This window comes from Oncorhynchus mykiss, chromosome 16 (assembly GCF_013265735.2).
Source record: "Oncorhynchus mykiss isolate Arlee chromosome 16, USDA_OmykA_1.1, whole genome shotgun sequence".
NCBI lineage: Eukaryota > Metazoa > Chordata > Actinopteri > Salmoniformes > Salmonidae > Oncorhynchus > Oncorhynchus mykiss.
Genome location: NC_048580.1, coordinates 41518826 through 41540332, shown reverse-complemented (window position 1 = coordinate 41540332; position 21507 = coordinate 41518826). Strand labels below are relative to the sequence as shown.

Below are 21507 nucleotides of genomic sequence, written 5' to 3'. Positions count from 1 at the left end.
TTGTAATATATTAACACAAATTCGGTTCTACAGGGTACATATAGACAACTAATGAGTATTTTCCATTGTAGCATGAAAAGAAAAAATCGAACTGCCAGAATTCTGTTAGGTGAAAATCTGTCAATGAAATATCTGCAGTAGCTATTTTCTCTCTCTCTCTCTCTCTCTCTCTCTCTCTCTCTCACACACACACACACACACACACGCGCGCGCGCGCGCGCGAAAAGAGTAGTCTGCCTTTGAGGTTAGTCGCTCCTCTAAACTATGAATATTCAGCCACAAACACGGTGCACGGTGGGTAGCCTGCAAAGCGCCGGCGTGACAGCACAGATGAAAAATAAGTTTCTATTGTCCCCAACGATTTCTTGTGCTCGCCTGCCTCGCTATTACCATACTGACCGCTCGGTAACCTCTCTGGCTGCCATCCTAGAAGTTAATGAGAAGACGGAGATGAAAAATGTATCGTGCATGGTGTGAGTGTGACCTGTTTCAAGAATCTAATAGTCTACTAAAATGGTGAATAGGTATATTCAACCGAATAGCCTGGAAAACGCCAATTTAATCTTCACGTTTTTATTGATGCACAATTAAAAGATGAACATGTTCAGATGACTTGTGAACAAGATCATGTTATAGATATAATATAATATCATACATTGAATGGAATGGAATAGAATAGGTAACCATTTAGGATAGACAAGAGAAGAAGAAAACATACACACTTTCTTGCTCATCTAAAATTAGCATCTGCAAATCTCGGCATATGATTAAGCAATAATATAATCATTATAATGTACGACGCAACGCAGAGTGCTTTGACACATATCACAAACCCCCGAAGAGCCTTATTGCTATTATAAACTGCTTACCAACACAATTAGAGCAGTAAAAATACATGTTTTGCCATACCCATGGTATACGGTCTGATTTACCAGCTTTCAGCCAATCAGCATTTAGGGTTCGACCCACTCAGTTTATAATTAGAGTTTTCGCACTACCCCTACCACCCGCCCCCGCCTTCACAGGCCCGTGCACGCCCCCAGGTCCCATCTCACCCCAGCTCCAGTGTTGTGGACGCTTTTTAATATTCGTTAGACAGCCTGACCTGCGTTTCACCCCTCACGTTTGACTTCCAATAGTTCACTGCCAAGGATTATTGATGGGCGAAAAGCAATGAATTCTTTCTCCCCACAAATAGATTTCAGATCTCTCCCCTAGTTCAATAACTAGTTATAATGTAGAACTACAGAAAAATGAGGCCCTTAGGCAAACTCATTTGATGTTTCATTTGTTCATGGGAAAAATGGTGAACCTTTCTTTTCCGTCACATGAACACCTTGCAGCATGTTCTCTTTCACAAACATAGGCTGCACACTGTAACAGAAAACTGTAAATGATACTGTAATTGTGGCTATTATCAACAGTAATATATTCTGAAACGTTTTACTGCAGCATACTGTCAATTATGGTGCATTGTGGGTAAATGTTGTAGGTGGGGAAAGAATTGCTGTATTTCGAATAGCACTCTAATTCCACCCCACAGAATACAGTATGCCATACCGTATCTTTGGAGCACTAAAAACCCTTTGACCACTAGTGTGGTTGTATGGTAATGTAGTTTCTGTCTCATTTACACATTTTGAGGCGTGCATTGTAGGAGGCCATATTTGTTGCACCCATGAGTGAGAATGCGGTACCAATTGAACTCCAATGTGGTTATAGGGCCCCAGAGGCAGTCAGTCTTAAACCTCAAATGGTTGAGCATTTTGCCATGTCATTTTGATCCGGTTTTCCATGCAGTTGCTGCCAGTTTAGAAACCGTTGTTAAAAGGCCTCTAGAAGTGTACGTAATATAAAAACCCAAATATGAATTAGTCTTACTATAACGTGTAAACACTTTACTTAGCAGCCAACCTGCTTGTACCAATCCCTTGTTATTACAGTAAAATACTGTGAAATACGATCTCCTCCCCTCAATTAATTTCATTCATCCATTCACTCATTCTTTCAGTCATTCATTTCGATTACGGTAGCATTTTCTTTTTTACAGTATACTACGGTACATTTACGGCAATGTACTGTGTGTCCTTACACAGTACTTGCTTTGATACTTTGTTTATATTACAGTAGGTGTGCTGTAATATTACATACAGCATTGTACTTTCCACCTAGATGCCTGTAAACTACTGTCAAATTCATAATAACCCTTTTTATAGTGTATCTATCTATCTGTAACACACGATATGCATGCAACACAAATTCTGTAGGCTACAACATTGATAGTAGGATAACATGAGATTCGTTGTTATTTCACTGAATGATTGTTAAAAATAGATATATTTCAGAAAATTAGAACCCAACATGTGTGAAATAATCTTTGTGATGTTTATATAGTGTAATAACGAGTAATTGTTGTAGAATGGAATGTGTGTACATAGGCCTAGTTTAAACGAATTTCTTAGCATGAAAGCAAATAGCATCTTTTTGCTAATATCACCTCGCCCAGTGCATTTCACTGGCTATTATCATTTCACTGGCTATTATCAGGGAACACTGCCCTCTCTGTTGGCTCTGCAGGAAGGGACCGAATGGGGCAGGTAGCCTATTGTTTGTGCAAAAATAATAAACAACTTACCGATACTGTACATATCCCCTTCATTCTGTATCGGTCCTCATTTCGTTGTCTGCAAAATAAAATATAAAAAAAAAGATAATGAGCGGGATGAGCGGGATGAGATACTAGAGTTCAAACTCCCGATTGGCGCGGTGGCACTGCATTTCAGCGCTAGAGGCGTCACTACAGACCCTGGTTCGATTCCAGGCTGTGTCACAACCGGCCGTGATGGGGAGTCCCATTAGGCAGCGCACAATTGGCCCAGCGTCGTTAGGGTTTGACCGGGTTAGGCCGTCATTGTAAGTAAGAATTTGGTCTTAACTGGCTTGCCTAGCTAAATCAAAAACCTGTAAAAGTATATATATTATTTCATCCCAAATTATTCGGAATGGTTTTAATAACTGCCCTAAAAAAGTGTATGATGTCCTGAAAAACAACACGGACGGTCAAGATAGTATTTTGTAGTGTATTTTCAAATTTCATAACTAAAAAACACAATGGACATTTTCGTTTAGAAATGATCTTTTGTCGCAATAAAAAAAGAGGGAATTATCTAATAAATTATCAGGTTTGAAAAGGCTAAAATACTGTGAATTACAATATTTTTATGTCATAGAAAAGCAATCGATACCAATTAAGTCATATGTCCCCTTTTTCTAACGACAATTTCTCTTCTCTCTGAAATCTCCCTGAAATGTCCAATATATATGTGGCCTAAGCCACATAGGCTTAGGCTACAACTTTCCCCATTAATAACAACAATGTTAGTGTTCTTGACTTTGCATTGCTTGTTGTATCCTTTTCTCTCCATTGCCACTTTATCCTCCCAACCCCTTCTCCCACATCCCCCTCCTTCCAGTTAATTTCTAATTGAGGTGAGGTGTCCCAGAAAAAGCTATAACAAGTGTGTGATCTTCTAGAATTGGGGCCGAGGAGAGACATTAAGGACAGGTCGGTTTGGGGTCGTTAAACTGGATTTATACATTTGGCATTTCCTTGGGCAAAAGTTATATTTATAGAAATCCCTCGACTTCGATTCAGACCATGCTGATTAATGTTCAATTGTCAAAAGATTTTGTCACCGTATTGGGTATATTCAAGCCTGAAGCAGAAACGAATTTGACTGTACATCATAAAACTTGCAATCTCTACAACTGGAATTCGGACCCTTTGTTGAAAAAGGGTCCGTTTTTTTTCTGTTTCGCATCTGTCTTACATTGGGCAGTTTTTGGCACTGAAATGAACACACTAAGAAATCCAATTAATGGCATAGGCCTGCATGCTCAATTGTGTTTAATTCAATCTCATAATGAAACAAATTAATTTCATAAAGTGAGACTCATGTAATGTGAAAATATTACAATATAACAAACCATTAAGTTAAGTACGCAAACAAATACAAAATCACAATACAGTTTTCTGTTCATCGAGACATATTTGTTGTTTTCTGGAGGTGGGTTCCTCGAAAAAAAAAAATGAGGCACGTTCTCAATGCCTCACAACTCTTATATTATCTCAACTTGACAGTGGTTTTCTTATTGGATGAGTAGTTGCCAATCACTGTGATACCATAGATGGAATACAGTCAACCGGAACCGGAACAGTAAAGAATAACTGAGTTTAAGAACAGTGAAGAACTTAACTCCATTCCAATGAATATAATGCAGGTGAATCCCCTCTTTAACATCCTTATGCGCTATATGGAGGTGGAGCATGTTAAATAGCACCCCCTATTGGCTTCCCCTCTCTTCATCTAACAGGAATTATTGGGAAAATACTCAACATGAACCCATCAACTCACTGCATCATCAGGGCCCAGAGTTCCTCCTTGACCTGTCTGTGAACTGACCAGGAAATACTCTGGGCCATAATTACAAGCTACAACATGGGGCCCAGATTTCAGATTTCAGGTCACACGAACATGAAAAACTCAAGGCAGCAGAGGATCTTACCAATATCAACCACACAACTTTCCCAAGTAAATAGTGATGGATACAATATTACAATTGGGACTAAACTTGTTGCTCTGCTACATCCAGTTTGGCTTCAGAAACGTTTCCAACACCTTTCACTACCTAATCCATTCATCAACTACAAAAACAAACATAAAATCACAAACATGCATTGATTAAGGGATGGATGATGTTTATCCACTGAACTTCTAACGTCACAGGCATCAACTGGGCTGCCCTGCAAAGATATTAAAGACAGATGAAGCATTGAGCAGGGACGATGATGACACACTCTTCAGTCTCTGAGTCATCAGTATGATTGCTTCAGCAGTACCTCCTTCCCTATCCCAACCAAGCCAAACCTGCTAGTCGGGTTGTTATATTTATTCAAGTACCAACGAGTTATTTATGCACATGACCAAGCTCTGGAACCTGACTGCAATGGTTTGGATAGCAGCTGTTGCCTATGTATAGGCTTTTGACATCAACACACACACACACACACACGCACGCACACGCACACACACACACACACACACACACACCTACAGAGTCTGACAACTATGTAACATATTATAGCATAAAGCATCTGACCATTGTGCAGCAAAGTGGAGTTGGCCTTTATCTAAAGAAGTATATACTCCGTTCTGTATAAAGGTGCATGCCTAATGAATAAGAGTAGCATAAGTAGAACACACTCAAGTGAAGCTGGAACAGATCTCTCTTTCAAACTCTACTCCCATAGCTTAATTTTGCCAGTGGTAAAGGGGAACATGCATGGATGACACACGTTTGTAATATATTGGAATACATTTAGCCTCTAAGGACCAACAAACAGCAAACAGAGTCAGATATATAAAATAACGATTGAGTGTACAAATTACAAGGGATGAAAATCACAACCATTTTAAAACAAATCCCGTTGCGTCGGGAAACATCAAGCAAACCCAACCACAGCACCAAATACAAACGAAACGCTATAGTTTGACACAACATGCTGGAAAGTACAAATATTGTAAACTTACTGGAGCGTTTAAGGATCCATTTGTGACTGAGAGAGCACAGCACCACCATTACAGGCAGACTAGTCCGGGCCAAGGTAATCCACACTAACTGCCACACAGCCCTTTCTTCCTCGGATAAGAGGAGCCAGCAGCTGCGATTCCGGACAGTTAAGATTATATATGATGTGTATATATCGAGGGTTTGTCAGCTCTTCCAGGCCATAAAACCCACTTTAATGGCACCACGTGCTCCGTATGCACCATTCACAGGCCCCGCTAGAGGCAATTGGCATAAATAACCTTCCAAACTTTAAAATACTAAAAGAAAGAGATACCATAAAGGGGGATTTGATAGCCCTACATAGGCTAACGTAGCACGGTTAGGCCCGACAGTGCCATTGAGAAAGCAGCCCATGCTCTGTTGCATTTATAGACCTAGTAGTAAAAAGGCTACCTGTCTGCGAGGTGAGTGAAAATTATATTTTTTTCATTTGAGACGATATTTGCGACAGGACATGGCATCTGAACAATTGTTGTCCCTGTTAACCTGATTGTTTTGGTTAAGCCATTTAATTAAGCTATTGTTAAAATTATAGTTCCACGTGTCACTAGGCCAGCAGTGGGTCAAATTCAGGTCAATGCATAGTTTTGTTTCAATTTATGGTTTTGTCTATATACACAGCCTGCAGCTCCAACATAGCTTACAATCTTGACCCACGTGATTAAATGAACATCTACTCAACGCACAAGAGATAAAGACATTAAGTCAACCGTTTATTATTTTTCCACTTTGAACAAAAATGTCCATTCATTATAGTCCACATAATAATTCACATTTCCTGTTGCTGCAGGACTATTTTCATGCGGTAGCAAACTAGGCTCAAATTAAGATCCTACATTTCATAACCATAGCTTTTACATTTGATCCAGAATGCCCTAGAAACATCAATATATGTAGGTCGTCAGCCTCTATAGAGAAGAAAGTTAGTCTGCATTTCAACCCATGAGAATTTAGTAGCAGCTGGCTATGTGCCTCTATATCCTGTTAAAACATGGACCATTTCCCTATCTGTGGTGGAAAGGTGGAAACCTAGTAATAACGTTTTATTGGGACCTTAAACTTTTATGTGCATGCGTTTGTCTGACAGGGATACTGTAAATTATTGAAATAGACGGTGCGGGGACTCGAATCTGTTTTTCAATACCAAGTGTGCCTACACATGTAATGATTTAAAAAAAAGCGACACGAATGTGCTGGTATATGGTTTGGGAAGTTTATTCAAAAGGTCTCTCAACACCTGTAAGCGTTTTGATTGAATCACAAGCTTTAACATACCATGAATTATACAATAGGTATTGTAGCTATTTAGATAATCCAATATGTAGCCTACACTGTTGATATCTCAGTTTTGGAAAATGTTAGTGTTAGGGTATATTTGTACTTCTATAGTTCTAAAGAATCATCCAAAGTCTTGATATTACATAGAGACTATAAAGAGACGACATGTACAACACATTTCCATGTCTGTTGACAACTCTGGACATTGATTACAGTGAACAATAAGATACAAAATCAGTAAGAATCTGAAATTGGAGAAACGCATGTCGATGGTTCTTCAGTTGAAGGGTATGGACATGGACATCTCAGGCCTATTGGTATGGGTGATGTCCTCAAATACCATCACGAAACTCTTAAATATTGGACATAATACAAGCAGATCCCTGACCCTGCTGGTCTATGCGTGTAGACAATCTATTTGCTATTGAAAAAGTCAACCGTCTGTTTATAACGTCTGTTTTTCTTATTCGTGTGTAAGACTCTGGCCAAATATACATTTTAAAACATTTAGAAAAATAAAATATTTTCGTGATAAAGTCTCCTCGTTCTCATTGGTACCCCTCAGTAGGCTTATCAGTCATTTACATGATCATAATTATTATCTCAATGCTAAGGGTATAGGCTATAGAATGTTTATTTGGTGTCTATTCCATTTTTGAATGTAACATGAAAGAGGGAGTGGCCTTATAGTCCACAGCTCTCCCTAATTCTTCCAAAGGTCCTGACACAATCTTTACATTAAGACAACACATTACTTTATTATTATATATATATTTTTAATCTTAAATGTTGTACAACCATTAAGCAAAGAATACAAGTCCACATATAAAGTGCCAAACACGAAATATGCAAATAATGTAATAGTCCATAACACATAATAGGGTCTGATTCTGAACACGGCCTTCACGTTTCAAATCATGATCTCTCTCTCTCTCTCTATTTAGGGTAGGCTTAGGCCCTACTTCTTTTAGCTGTTCGTCTCCAGATCAGTCATAAACTCCATGTTTATATTGAATCCTTTGATTTCAGTTTCGAATCCTTCTTCCACTTCATACGTCGATTCTGGAACCAAATTTTAATTTGCCTCTCGTTCAGACAGAGGGTATTGGCGATCTCAATACGCCTGCGACGGGCGAGGTAACGGTTGAAATGGAACTCTTTCTCCAACTCCAGAGTCTGGTAGCGGGTGTAACTGGTTCGAGAGCGTTTACCGTCAGATGATTCTGAAGTGGCATTAGAGAAAAACAAATAGGTGTTAGCCTACATTTGAAGTAAAAAATCCAGAGCTGTCGAACATGATATACATCTTATACTTTAAAAAAATAATATGGCTCGAGGTCAAACGGTTTGGATGACCTGAGAATGAAGACTCCTGTGAGTTACAGAATGCAAAACCATTCAAATAATGAACAAATGGTAAAATGGCCTTGTGACTAAATCCCCAAACGTGAAACGATTTAAATTCAGGTTAAATTCGTTTTTTTTTTTTTTACTAAATAATGGAATTGAAATCAAGGGATAACATCTATGGGATGACAACCAATTTTATTCTAATTATTTTTCATTGAAAGCAAAAACTTTTATATTCTGGCACTTGTTCATTTCAAATACCTCTTGGCAAAATAAATTGTTGCCCTAGTTGAGGGAAAAACAGATCATTGTTACAAGAACACTTGCAGAACTATAATTTAAGTCTTTAACACCACACTAAATGCAGTGCTAATATTTAGTGGCTAAATCCCAATGGACAGCTAGTGGATGTTGGACATGGCAACATGAATGCCTTTCCGCAGTTATATCTGGAGCTTTCCAGGGTGAAAAGTTCACACGGAGGTCAGGACACTGGTTTCCCCCCGAGAGTTCAACTAGCCTATACTCTCATTTTAGACTAAAATAACCTGTTTGGAAACGAAAAGTACTTTCAGCCCAACAGAACTCACATTAATACTCGTTCATCGTTTTCTTCAATTGTTTGTTTCTCTTATCCAATTATGCAGCAATCAATCTAACCGCAGATCATCTCTTCACAGTAACAGAACAGGTTTACGAGCAATAGATGCCTTTGTCAAAATTTATGACCGCCAGTTTTATTATTTCCTGCGTTTGGCCAATAAAACTCAAGAGGAAAAACTGTGAATGGACAAAAGCAGGATAGCAGGCGTGAGAGTGAGTGAGGGAAGTAGTAGGCTATATACATTTTACAAATAAGTTTACCGTGGATCATGTGTAGTTTTGTCATCCAGGGAAAAATCTGCGGTTGCTGATGATTGTCTTGGTGCTTCTTCGAATGGATTTGATGTTTTACAGGTTGCATAGTTTCGACTTTGATCGCGCTTTCTTCGGTCGTAGTTCTGGGGTTTTCGACCACCTCCATTTGCATTTCATTCCCTTTGCTCAGTATACCGTCACTGAGGCAGTTCTGCACGGAGTTCCGGGAGCTCAAGGCTGAGTATGACTGTGGTCGTGTTGGAGATTGAGTGTCCGTTTTGCCTCGCAGGCTAGAGTTCATCTCTTCTCGTTTTAGAGAGTTTACAGTGGCATCAGAGGAGGTGAATGTTCCGTTGAAATCACGAAGACCTCCGTTATAGGCATAATTAGCTTGATCGAAGTCAGAGAGAGAGCCATAACTGCCTAAACTATTCATGGCGCTACAGGAGGATGCCTCGTGCGTTTGCTGCTTAAAAATGGAATTTGCTACATAGGAACTCATCTTATACGAAAAACCAAACACACAAAAACGGTGCAGAAGAGATACATGAAGTAAAAACTGCAATAGCCTATAGCCTAAATATTTTATCTGGGAGTAGCCTGGGCTAGATATTTGGCTCTTGTATTGTTGTTTTTATTGGTTATTGCTTTTCCTATGAAGCTCTTTGGAAGTTCAAGGGGTATCTTTCCTAACAAAAAAAAATAAGCACGATTTATAGGTGGGGGAATGGTATTTTTTTCTTGATTCGACGCGCACTGCCCAAATATGGGGCATCTGAATAGGATCACGTGCTGATGTTGGCCAGTCATACATTGGCTTGATACCCCGGGGGTATATTGATGAATAGGAGGAACGTGTCCGGTAAACTTTGTGCTGTGGGCTGTTGGGGACCTTGTGGGGTCTTTGTGAGGAAAAGAGCGAGACTCTAAGACAAGAGCGTCATCTGGTGTCTGATATAGGGCAGGCCAGGGCGGTCATCTCATCTATGCCCCCTCCATAATGCCCATGCCTTGCTGCATCATATAGCATACCACCCTCTGTTGAGGGTGGGTGCGGGGTGCCCCATAGAGGCACTATGAAGAGCAACACTGATCGAGCAATGACGTGATTGTTAAGCAATAAAAACGTAAAATGCTCTATAGTAGGCTATAATAGTAATAGTAATAATAATAATAACAATAAATTAACTGTTTGCTATTCGAGGAGCCATTGTTATATTTAGGTTTGTCTTAATTTGGTTTAAATGTAGTTTTATAGTCATCCCAGGAGTCCATATAGGTCCACGTGCCCAAAGTGTCTATATGAAAATGTATTGCGCAGAATAAAAGCCGATAGCCTAAATGTTTTACCAGCTATCAGCTTTTATAGCACAATATCATATTTTCCTGGCTTATGGTCACGGTTATTTTGGTATGCCAAATTGGTTTCAGTTGCAACTTCATTTGGAAATTGGATAGGCTATATGACTAAAAAACAATACGGGTGCTTTCTTAAACCGTAATATGTCAAGTAACAGGTTATTCATACATGAGATACCTTGACGAATGACCAATCAAACACACAACTTGTGCAAAAGACTCTGGATTATATTGATATGACGTAAAGTCACTCGGGTGTCCACTTAGTCTATTGTGGATTTACATACCACACGGACGGAACTGTTTTGAAAACATTTTATTCAATGATACACAAAACATAAATTCACAACCTTAAACAACGTGATTGATTCCTCTTGTATCATTTCTCCCTTTTTATTAGGTAGTCTTGGGTAACCATAAACGGTTATTATGCCAAAAAGTGGTAAGTGCAACGTTAAGAGAACATCCGTTTAAGCAGCATAATGCACACAAAGCCCTCACAGAGTATATATGGGAATACATAGAATATATACAGGCATATCTACAATTTAGGTAGTGTAGTTCACCCCGTGAGAGCTTTCAGGATATTTTGCAGGAGTCATATTGCGATGGGATTCATGGGAATGTGAAGATTCAAGTACATTAACACAAACGAAATAAGTATGCCTGAGCATTTCCTTCACATTTGGAATGCTTATGCCCTATTGTGTTTGTAAACCATCCCCAACACTGACCTATGTGAATTGACTGAAGTAATCCGAAAGATATATTTTACAGTGTAAATGGGACAATTCTGGAGGGAAATGGTGAATGTTTCACATTTCACAACACAAATAGCATGACTATGGCAAAGGACATTATGCCACCAGAAGTAAACAGCTATCAGTTAACTATATGCTTTTTCCAGCCTAAAATGATCCGAATGGCAGAATATTGCATGTTTTTACGCGCGCGAAGGCTACGAGTTTGTGAGAGAGAGGGACAAATAGCAGAATAATATCATGCAGGGGAGTTTGTAGTCTTTGAATGGCTAGGTAGTTTAGTGGAGTTTCATGATTTCGTTTTAAAATGTCTTTCATTCTTTCTCTTTCTTTTCCTCCTCTTTCTCCTCTTCCACGCCGTCTCGTTCCTTCTCCGCCGTGGCCCCTGTCGATTCACTTCCCGTCACCGTCGACGTCAGGCTGCTCTCTTTCTTCCATTTCATGCGACGATTCTGGAACCAAATTTTGATCTGACGTTCTGTCAAACAAAGGGCGTTTGCTATTTCGATACGTCTACGTCTGGTTAGATAGCGGTTGAAATGGAACTCCTTCTCTAGTTCCAGTGTTTGGTAACGGGAGTATATCTGGCGTCCTCTGCGTCTGTCTGACCCATACCCAACTCCTGTGCAGAGAAAATAAATCATAATGTACTGGATTACATTTCTATGTCAAGCCATTATGTGAATTGTTCTGACATAAATTGATGCAATTACCATAATCTAGATTAGACATCATGACAAAGGTACTGACAATGTGATGGGAGCAATTCATGTAGAAAATAGCCTACTAATCTCTGGTCAGGGTAGAAACGCATATGGCATGCAGTAAAATAAACACGATTCTCCAAACCATGCATGAGACTTAATCTGCATGTCCAATATCTGTTTGTAAAATATACGTAGCCTATGCAAATTGTTTAAACTAAATGTATAATAGTTAAATATATCATCGTTATTTTGGGAAACTGTTGGAATAGTTACGCACACTCAGAAAAGAGGCCTTCTACAGGGCGAGACGATACAATGATGTTTTATGGGGCCATAAAAACGAAGATGCTCTGTTGCTAAGATATATCGTGAAACTGGCTCATTTACTTAATTTATTTGTTGTAGTAAAACTCACCGCTGTGAGAGTTCATTCGCTGCATCCACGGGTATATCTGGACGTTAGCTTTCTGCTCCTGCGATCCACCTCTGGCTTGATCCAAACTGTACTCCTGAGCAATGTGGTTTTGTGCATTCAGTCCCATGCTTGTTGTTTGTCTGCAACTGGCAAGACCTCCATCCTTGTCTTGAAGAAACACATTAGATCCATGATACTCATAGGATGCTCGGCTCGGCCCAAAAACAACATTGTCTTGGGGAGAATAGAAAGGATTTGCGTATATCCGATTCTGGGTCACAGCAGCCCCATACGACGAAAAATGTCTCACTGTGTCATAAGTGGTGGAATTTAGTGGCACGCTTGGCAAAACATCTTGACCACCGGATAAATGGCAGGAGAGTGACGGGTTTGCGAAATACGAATTCATACCTTGTCTGCAACCCTTCTTCTTCAACTCTCCGCACTTCTTAATCAGTCTTTTTTTCTCCACTTTCCCCTCTCAGTAGCTCCCCCTTTCCCTTTCCCTTATTCTGGATATGTTGCTGGCTGCTCACACACCTTTGCAAAACCTTCCTTTCACCCTTTCGCTGCTTGTATAAATAGACGGTTGCTTGAGGTTTCAATATTATTAATTTCCAATCTCCGGTAAGACTCACAAACCCGAGTGTTATAGCTGATCGCTTAGCTCCAGAGAGAGGCAATATGACAATGTCAGCTGACCATTCTCCACCAATTGAGAGCAAGGAAACTGTAGCTTTTAGCTAACCAGCTATAGCTCTAAAAATGCAGCCAGAAAACGAATGCATTAAGTTAGTGGGGCATAGCAACGCATGCATTAAGTTAGTTGGACATTCCACACTGAGCAAGAAAACAAGACACTATAAATATATAAGCGACGTGTATATGTCTGCAATATCAAACTGCTGTCCAGAAACAGAATAATCCCGTCACTGAATTGGCATTTTAGTTTTTTTTTATGTAAGTTTATAAATGGGATAAATAAATTGATACCTCTACATATGTTTTACCTGCTTATGTGGCATGGCGTGTGTGTGTGCGTGTGAGTGCACGTGTGTGTGTGTAACACACTTACACACAAGGACAATGTAGTTCGCACGCACGTATTTGAAAATTGTGAAAGCCAATAAAGAGTACAATGTAATATGTAAGATAATGTATCGTTTGTCCTCGCCACTGTGTACATATTCAGTGTAGGTTGTATCCAAATCAGATGTTTATGTAGTGGTAGCGCTCTCATAAAGCTCGCGTGCTCTGTTGGTTCTTGTGTTTTTGCTGGGCAAGAATTTTTCACATTCTTTCCATGTTTTACATCGTGTATGAATTAGCATTACATGACTTGAAGGTAATTATCGTGCCTTGGCTCTTAACGGGTAATTCCGATTGCTAGGGGGAAGGGCGGTGGTGATAAGAATGCGTTTAGGGTCTCTTCTGTGAAGGGCAATAAAACCAAGTGAAGTTTCTCAGCTCACCAACAAATAACTCTGTGTATAGCCTACATAACGATACATCCTGAGCCTCTGAAACGAATGCGTTGGATTGTAAACGCAAGAAGAATAACAATGTAAAAAAAAAGAGAATAGTGTTTAATTGTATTTGAAGTTACTAGCCTAAGTGGTAACCGTTCAGAACACTTTTCCTGAAAACCCAGCAATCAACCGTGAGTAGAGAATTGATCAGGCTACGTCAGAGGATATGTATCCACAAAGCACTGTTATTGAGATGGTAGGCGATATCTTTACGGATACAATCACATCTTAGAAATGTAGAGTTAGGTATAACTTACATATATATATGTTTAGTGCCAAATTGCGTTAAATATAAGTTATGTGAGTTGGCTTCACAAAATTATTACATCGATTAATGGTAGTAATGGAATTTTAGTGTCGACGGTATGCTGTACATCGTACACAGAGGTGGATATTTTGAAATAGCCCAGTGCTTTAGCTATAGATCTATAATTGTGTGTTATGGGGGCCTGGGACATATGCTCGTGCGTGAGTCAGCTGTGGAAACGATAAGGAATCCTATTGTCTAAAATGACTGACAAGAGTAATTTATCAATGAATGGCAACCTGGATAAAAAAAAGTGGGCTCCTTTCTATAAGGTAGGCTACTCAATTTGAGGTACAAACCCGACAAAACTGTTATTCCAAAAATGAATATTCCACATTGAATCCTTTTGTTCTCCATGTGTGGAAAAACTCAGTCAACAATAGCCTACTGCAAACCCTTTTACCACTATCTTCAGCTTTAACACACAGCTGCATGTAAATCCATTCAGATTGATTCATTTGATTGTTCAAACAACCGTCAAGCTATTCGATAACAACACGTTGGTTAGAGAACGATATTAGCTAAAGATCTGATTTTTTCTCTCTCAATAATCTATAGTAACGACGTCTAGTATTGAAAACAATGACATAATTCACATGATTGAAACCACAAATGTAGGACATACGTATGTATTTGACAAGGGGATGTCTACGCGTAGGCCTATGCAGTCTACAATAAAACGAATCTTTAACTTGCACATAGTAGGTCTATTTTGCTGGGCTTCTGTTGTCGGTTCTAAAACAGGCAATAAAAGCTAGAACGGAAAGAAAGACGAGGACGTCTGTTGTGCAATAAAGGCTTCCCACTGGATTGACCGCCGTTGGTTTACATCCGCAGACTGACAAAAATGACACAAATAGGAAAACCAAATAGGAAAACCCCCCAAAAATCTGTAGGCCTCATTGTAAACATTATTACATGTGTGTTATGGTGTTAACCATTTGACAACATTTAAGTCAGTAGAAAGTGCGTCATAACTCTCAGAAACTAGGTATATAGGCCTGTGCCTATGTCCTTCACTTGAAATGTTCTATGTAGTGAAGATGCTTTCCTTATGCTCACAACATTGCATTTCACCAGCCTACATAAATTGTATCCCCATTCTGCGAATAGAATTACGATTCTCCTCCGACACTCAACTAAGACAAAAATAAGTATGGGTTTCTAGCACTTGATGAGAACCATATAGCCGAGCGCGCTTCTGAAATCAGCAATATTCATAACGTATCACCATCACGTACTTCAACGTGTTGTCAACTGTGACGGATGGGATGACTGAGAGCGAACCACAGTGACTATTTGACTATACGCTATGTGCTCTCTTTGGTATTTCACGTTTTATACCTCTCTGTAGGCTACAACATCTTAGTTTTATCCCTTATTCGACATGGTTCTTTATAAAGCCACTATGATTATTTGTACTTTCATATCATGGAGTTTGTGGTAGTTCCATTGCATAATTCACAAGAGCTGTTGGTATGCAGTATAGTGATGTGAGCTGGGAGAAAGGCAGCTCGTAGGCATTAAGTGTTTTGGCAGCCCTCAAGACAAATGACGTGGATTCATCTCAGCTTTTGAAGCAGAGAGGAAAGAGACCGTTTGGCCCGTAATTATTTTATTTCTTTGAAGAAGAACATCTGCACTGTTGCACTTTATTACTACCCCTATTGCGTGTAGCTAACTATAATACTACTACGACGACTACTATTACTACTGCTACTACTACTAACAATAATACTATTTTTGACCAAACACGATATTATTATTATTATTATTATTATTATCAGGAGTTGTAGAAATTCCAGAACAATCCAATTAGGCCTAATAATGGTAGCCTAGCCCATCACTGCACTGGGTTGAATTATAATTAGTGTACATCTGAAGCTGTAACAACATAGGCTAACACATAATATCGAGGCTACATTAGCCTACACTGTTCAGTTTGCCACGTTTAACAATTTGAAGCAGAGATGAACATGTGTCGATCATGTGGGCCGGGAAGCAATGTTTTCTGTTATCAGCATTCTCTTACTTGACCATGAGGAATTCATACGTATTGCTGGCTCTGAACAAACTTTTATAATATGATGTTCACCTTTTCCGGCCAATTTACAAATTAGGTCTAGGCGCTATGCTGCATTCCTGTTACGCACTACGCTAATCAGAGACTAGGCTGTTTTAAGGAGACCAACAAAAAAACAACACATCGTAAATCATGTTAATAAGCAAATATCTTCTTGTAAAATTGATTTATGATTCAATAGCAATGTTTATTAGTCATTAAAAAGTTTGAATGAACAGCGCTTGGTCCTATTGCAAGTTTCAAAACCCCAGGAAAAAATACACTGCAGGCATTTGGTATGCCTATTATTTTCATGTGTATCAATAAAGCATAAAATCATAATTTATTTCCTTCTTAATTTGCGTGTTTGTGGAGGCCTATGTATCTGCAAACTTACATCTGGAAAATTCTAAATTTGTAGGATTTTTACGATTGAGTTGGGTCACTCGTTATTGTACGAAGGTTTTGAAGTGCAACGTTAGTTACGATGGATTGGGGAAACATGTTTCGCATATTGGCAGCACATGACTTCTGTGTTTCATTTTACTGATCTCTTTCTCTCTCATTCAAGGATAACCGGAAGAGCTGCAAAAGGTGTACCCCACGCGACAAAGTGCAAAAAGAAACCATTGGAAAAAGGTTCCCGCACAATGACCTGCAGCAAAATCTCATTGAGGTGATAGTACGACTCAAACGCACCTGCGACAGGCCTATCTACTTCGTCTCATTTCAATTAGCCTCACACAATATCTGAAGTGATTTGGAAAAATCAAATATGCATTTTTGCCAGCTAATGTTTTTACTTTAGGCTATAGCCTAACTTATAGTGAAAAATGTAGTTAAATACACAATATGTACCCCCCCCCCCACCCGCCCCCACAGACAGACACACACTTTCACAGCTTTGCCATCACTAAACATGCATTCAATGTTCATTTTGTGTAAATGAATGTACAAGTGTCTGCCATATTTAACAAAACATGTACAGGAAAGGGCCTACGTCCCATTCACCACAGTATACACTATTGGCGAATCCAACAATGATGACGTTCATGCGTAAAATATCGTATATAAAGCGTAACAAAGCTCGTAAATAAACCTTAGCAATCCGATCGACGCGCAAGTTCTAGGCTAGTTAAGCATGGATTTCTGAATTAAAGATCTTGTGTGCAAATTATTGTTGTTGTGAAATATGATCATGATGATTATTGTGATTATGATTTATAGTTATATTAGTATTATGATTTTTACCATGTTTGCTGTTGCTGGTGTTCCTCCAATAAATATAATTCATTTTTTTACATTTGTTGTGTACAGCTGTTTTCATTATTGTATGAGAAAATAACAGGTTTAAGCCATCTCACAATACAGACATCCATTCAACATGGTTCCCATGCCACACGTGACAGTTGAAATATTTCAGACGAGGTTCCAAGCTTCGTACCTGACTATTTTTATTTAACTAATGAAGTCAGTTAAGAACAAATTCTTGTTCACAATTACGGCCTACCCCAGGGTGTATCCTAACCCGGACGACGCTGGGCCAATTGTGCGCCGCCCTATGGGACTCCCAATCACGGCCGGTTGTGATACAGCCTGGAATCGAACCAGAGTCTATAGTGACTCCTCTGGCAGTGCCTTAGAATGCTGCGCCACTCGGGAGCCACTCGGGAGCCCGATGACATGTTCAGACATCTTTCTATCCGCATATGTCATTTATGTATTAAACTGTATCCGCACTAATGTGGCATATAGCCTGCATAACTACCAACCACCGACCAACGGTCACCAAACCCCATCACTCCCCCCACACAACCTCTCAACTCCGCTGTGGAAGAGGTGGGCACAAGGGGGCACTGTTAGTATCAGTGAACAACAGTATTGTGTTTGTTTGTGTGTGTGTGTGTGTGTGTGTGTGCGTGCGTGTAACATAGTATAATACTACAAGATCTAACATTGACTTTTCACATTGATTAGATATATATACTCTCACCCATCTTTTTTTGCAACTAATGTTGCCTATAGATAATTACATATGCAGTCAGCAATTAGAAGAGATCATAGAATAAAGGTCATTTAGACCAATGGGGAGGGCCCAAAACAGGGTTCAATGTAATATATAAATAATCTGGAAGAATGGAAAACAAAGATTAAATCAAATCAAATCACATTTATTTACATAGCCCTTCGTACATCAGCTGATATCTCAAAGTGCTGTACAGAAACTCAGCCTAAAACCCCAAACAGCAAGCAATGCAGGTGTAGAAGCATGTTTAGCACAAATCAACACGCCCCCAGTGGATAATCTCACATTATTAAGCCACTCAAGGCAAGCTACCTTCGATAAACAAACCAAACCTTAGAACAATTGATGATTCAATCTAATTCTCGATGGTGTGTCAGTGATTTTCTGAACAGCGCACTGTCAAAGTTTGGAGGTAGCCTACTATAGGCCTATAGAAATAACGGAGGTTACAATAGCCTACAGGTCAGGTCACGAACACCCAAACTACACAAAATCAAGCTTTTCACTGTAAGGTCTACCTACACCTGTTGTGTTCGGCGCACGAGACAAATAAACTTTGATTTGATCAATTGCATTCATATTCAATGTCTTTGCCCTCACTTATGATATCTGACCCCATATAACATGTATGGCATAACGTCTCAAATCCCCCTTCTCACAGATACGGTTTAGTTCATTAACAGTCAAGCCAGTGAGGAAGGATCACGGAAGGAACCGCTTTCTTACCCGCGTCTGAGTTCTCCCGGTTGTCTATAGTGACGGTGACGCAAACTCGCTGGCCCATCGGAAAGGTATGCTGACGAATAGACCTCTACACCGCTACACCGGGCGTAGCAAACGTCCCCAAATCTGCCAATTGATGGAAGAGCAAAAAGCTGAATTTAACAATTAGGTAAACACCGCGTAATTTACAGTCCGCTGCTTTATCTTTCTCTATCTCTCTTTCTGCAACCGTTGGGTTGCTCTAGACAGGGGCTGGTAGAGACGGTGACTGTGGTGAAGCCATTTCTGACCGCGAAGCATGCAGGAGCACAAGGGGATGGAGCCTAGACGAAACGCGTTCCATATCAAAAAGCTAAACTATTGTATAATCTATACTCCAGGAAAATACGCTATTGGCGAAGTAATTTCTATGCCCCTGCTGAGAGAGCTGCTGATATTACGTGAGGTCCGAGGAATAGACAAAGGCATAAAGTTCATGTTCACAGAGCGGGTGTGCCACGTGGCTCGCTGCAACCAATCCCTGAATGGATTGAGTCGTAAACTTTTATTACTCAGCTGTAAATTTCTCCCCTAAACAACTAGGAATGTGTTGCACACCCTAGAATTTGTCTCTCTCCTTCTTGAGGATACAATTCTCTAGGCCTAAATATAGGTTTTTATAAAGAACAAAACGAAAGCAATGATATGACAGCCTTCCCCCATATGTTACTTTATCTATCAATATCTCAATTGATCCACCAATATGACTGTTGGCCATGAATAACACACACACACACACACACACACACACACACACACACACACACACACACACACACACACACACACACACACACACACCCATTAGGTGAATAGAGATCATTTGAGTCCATTTTCCCCTCAATCATCATCATCTTCAACATAATAAGAACATAGGCCTACTAGAATGAATGTGTATGCTCAGGTTCAATTCTTTCCATTCCTCTATGTTTTCAAAGATATGAGCAGGCCTACAATACTTCATATTTACAGAAACGACACTGTGACGACACTATAATTCATGTCATGCAGACATTTCTATTATAATATGGTTGAAAAAAAAACGTATAGCAAATATGTGGTTATAGAAACAGTTCACCTTCAGTTATTGTCAGCAACGTTGAGAAACAATAGGCCTCATACCTCGAAAGGAACCACGCTATTTGACAACGACCTATGTAGTGTGAAAACAATAGCCTATCGTTTTTTATATTCTCAGGAATACTGAAAACAGTCTAAATGTTACAGATTTCCCTCACCAAGAGTTTGATTTAAGCCTTTCATCCACCAACAACACACATAATATATGCGTGGAAAGCTTTAAAGATGAATTAAAAAAGTTAGACAGAAAAAGTTAGACAGAACGTTGCAATAAATCGCACAACTGCAAATCCGACAGGGCTAGATATATTTCAGCAAAAGCAGTGTCGCCAAACCTCTTTTATTAGGATACTGTCATTTAAAAAAGGTTAGAATTAAGATGAGCGACGAGGGAAGATCAAGCCCAGATGTTGTGACACTTCAATTAAATTACTAGCGCTATTCAAAATAATACGCCTTGATATCGGAGAAAAACACGTTTGTTTTGTAGGTCTACTAGCCTATTCCGTTTGAATATTTGATTCTATGTTTTAGCCCTACGACATTTTCCATGTTTCTGTTGTAATAGCCTAGTTCATGCCCAAATCGGTCGAATCCTGTCTTTGAGCATAGACAAAGTAGGCAATCATTTAGTCTCTCTATGATATATGATAAATATATATCATATTTTGAATTCCACAGCTATGATTAAGATATAAATAAATGATATACATACACTGAGGCAAGTTGCATCTTGTACATGCATACTGGGTGTAGCAGTTTGGGCTGGGTGTACCCGTGTAGCAGGACGAGTCGACATTGCACACTATAAAAAGAGAAACACTGTTTCCGGAAACGGCTAGCTCCGTTTATACCACCAATAAAGTTTACAGCAGGTACACTAAACCTAAACGAGAATGTCAACCCTCTGTTAAAAGTATACACAAAAGCCGCACGGTCAGTCAACGCTTTCATATAATTGTTAATTGCACGGAAACTTTCTGTATTTTTAAAAAGCTACAAGGAGGCAACAATTGTTTTAAAATAACTTCACTTAAGGACTAGATATTTTGGCAGTAGGATACGAAAAATGCAGACACCAATAGGCCTATAATTTTCGTGATATTTTTGGAATGGACAATCCAGAAGATTTGACACTGATTTGAGAGAATAGATTCAAAATTCAAATGTGGGTAAGTTTAATCAATAGCTGTTTCATTCGAGAATTGTATTTGATCCTAGAAAGAAATGCAACAGCTTTGTAAAGATCCTCTTTAAAAAGAGTAGTCTACTCTATAGGCCCACTTTAAAATATAATCCTCCTTCTTCAGTTGATTTCGATTTACAGAAACATATCAACACAGCAAATACATCGTAAAGTATCCGTTTAGAATGTTTAAAAA

General features: G+C 39.3%; 3 protein-coding genes across 11 annotated transcripts in view; all 3 read right to left on the bottom strand.

Moving 5' to 3' along the window:
* LOC110491998 (homeobox protein Hox-C3a) overlaps positions 1-21507 on the bottom strand; it is a 70231-nt gene that overhangs the window by 23020 nt on the left and 25704 nt on the right. For 3 of the 9 annotated variants that reach the window (XM_021565920.2, XM_021565927.2, XM_021565924.2), the window contains exons 1-2: positions 19010-19497; positions 2636-2684 (exon numbers count right to left, since the gene is read on the bottom strand). The exons of 1 other annotated variant lie outside the window; for it this stretch is intronic. The gene's annotated coding sequence lies outside the window, so the exon portion shown is untranslated. Of the gene's footprint in view, positions 1-2635; positions 2685-5591; positions 5756-19009; positions 19498-21507 lie in introns of those variants that run through there. 5 more of the 9 variants (XM_021565928.2, XM_021565925.2, XM_021565923.2 and 2 more) reach the window with 4 other exon arrangements.
* On the bottom strand, positions 6831-9978 carry hoxc5a (homeobox C5a). Its single transcript, XM_021565932.2, has 2 exons — positions 9124-9978; positions 6831-8132 (listed from the first exon to the last, which is right to left on the bottom strand). The coding sequence occupies exons 1-2, from the start codon at positions 9617-9619 to the stop codon at positions 7915-7917; spliced, it is 714 nt and encodes a 237-aa protein (XP_021421607.1). The 5' UTR covers positions 9620-9978; the 3' UTR covers positions 6831-7914.
* On the bottom strand, positions 10765-14109 carry hoxc6a (homeobox C6a). Its single transcript, XM_021565930.2, has 2 exons — positions 12360-14109; positions 10765-11859 (listed from the first exon to the last, which is right to left on the bottom strand). Exons 1-2 carry the CDS (start codon positions 12766-12768, stop codon positions 11552-11554), a joined length of 717 nt encoding a protein of 238 aa, XP_021421605.1. The 5' UTR covers positions 12769-14109; the 3' UTR covers positions 10765-11551.

Bases quoted from the DNA above. Each gene is read 5' to 3' on its own strand.
- hoxc5a (XM_021565932.2), bottom strand. From the start codon at position 9,619: ATGAGTTCCTATGTAGCAAATTCCATTTTTAAGCAGCAAACGCACGAG. The intron at 8,133-9,123 runs GTAAACTTATTT...ATGCCACTTCAG, and splicing joins AAAACTACACATGATCCACG to AATCATCTGACGGTAAACGC.
- hoxc6a (XM_021565930.2), bottom strand. From the start codon at position 12,768: ATGAATTCGTATTTCGCAAACCCGTCACTCTCCTGCCATTTATCCGGT. The intron at 11,860-12,359 runs GTGAGTTTTACT...TTCTCTGCACAG, and splicing joins GCGAATGAACTCTCACAGCG to GAGTTGGGTATGGGTCAGAC.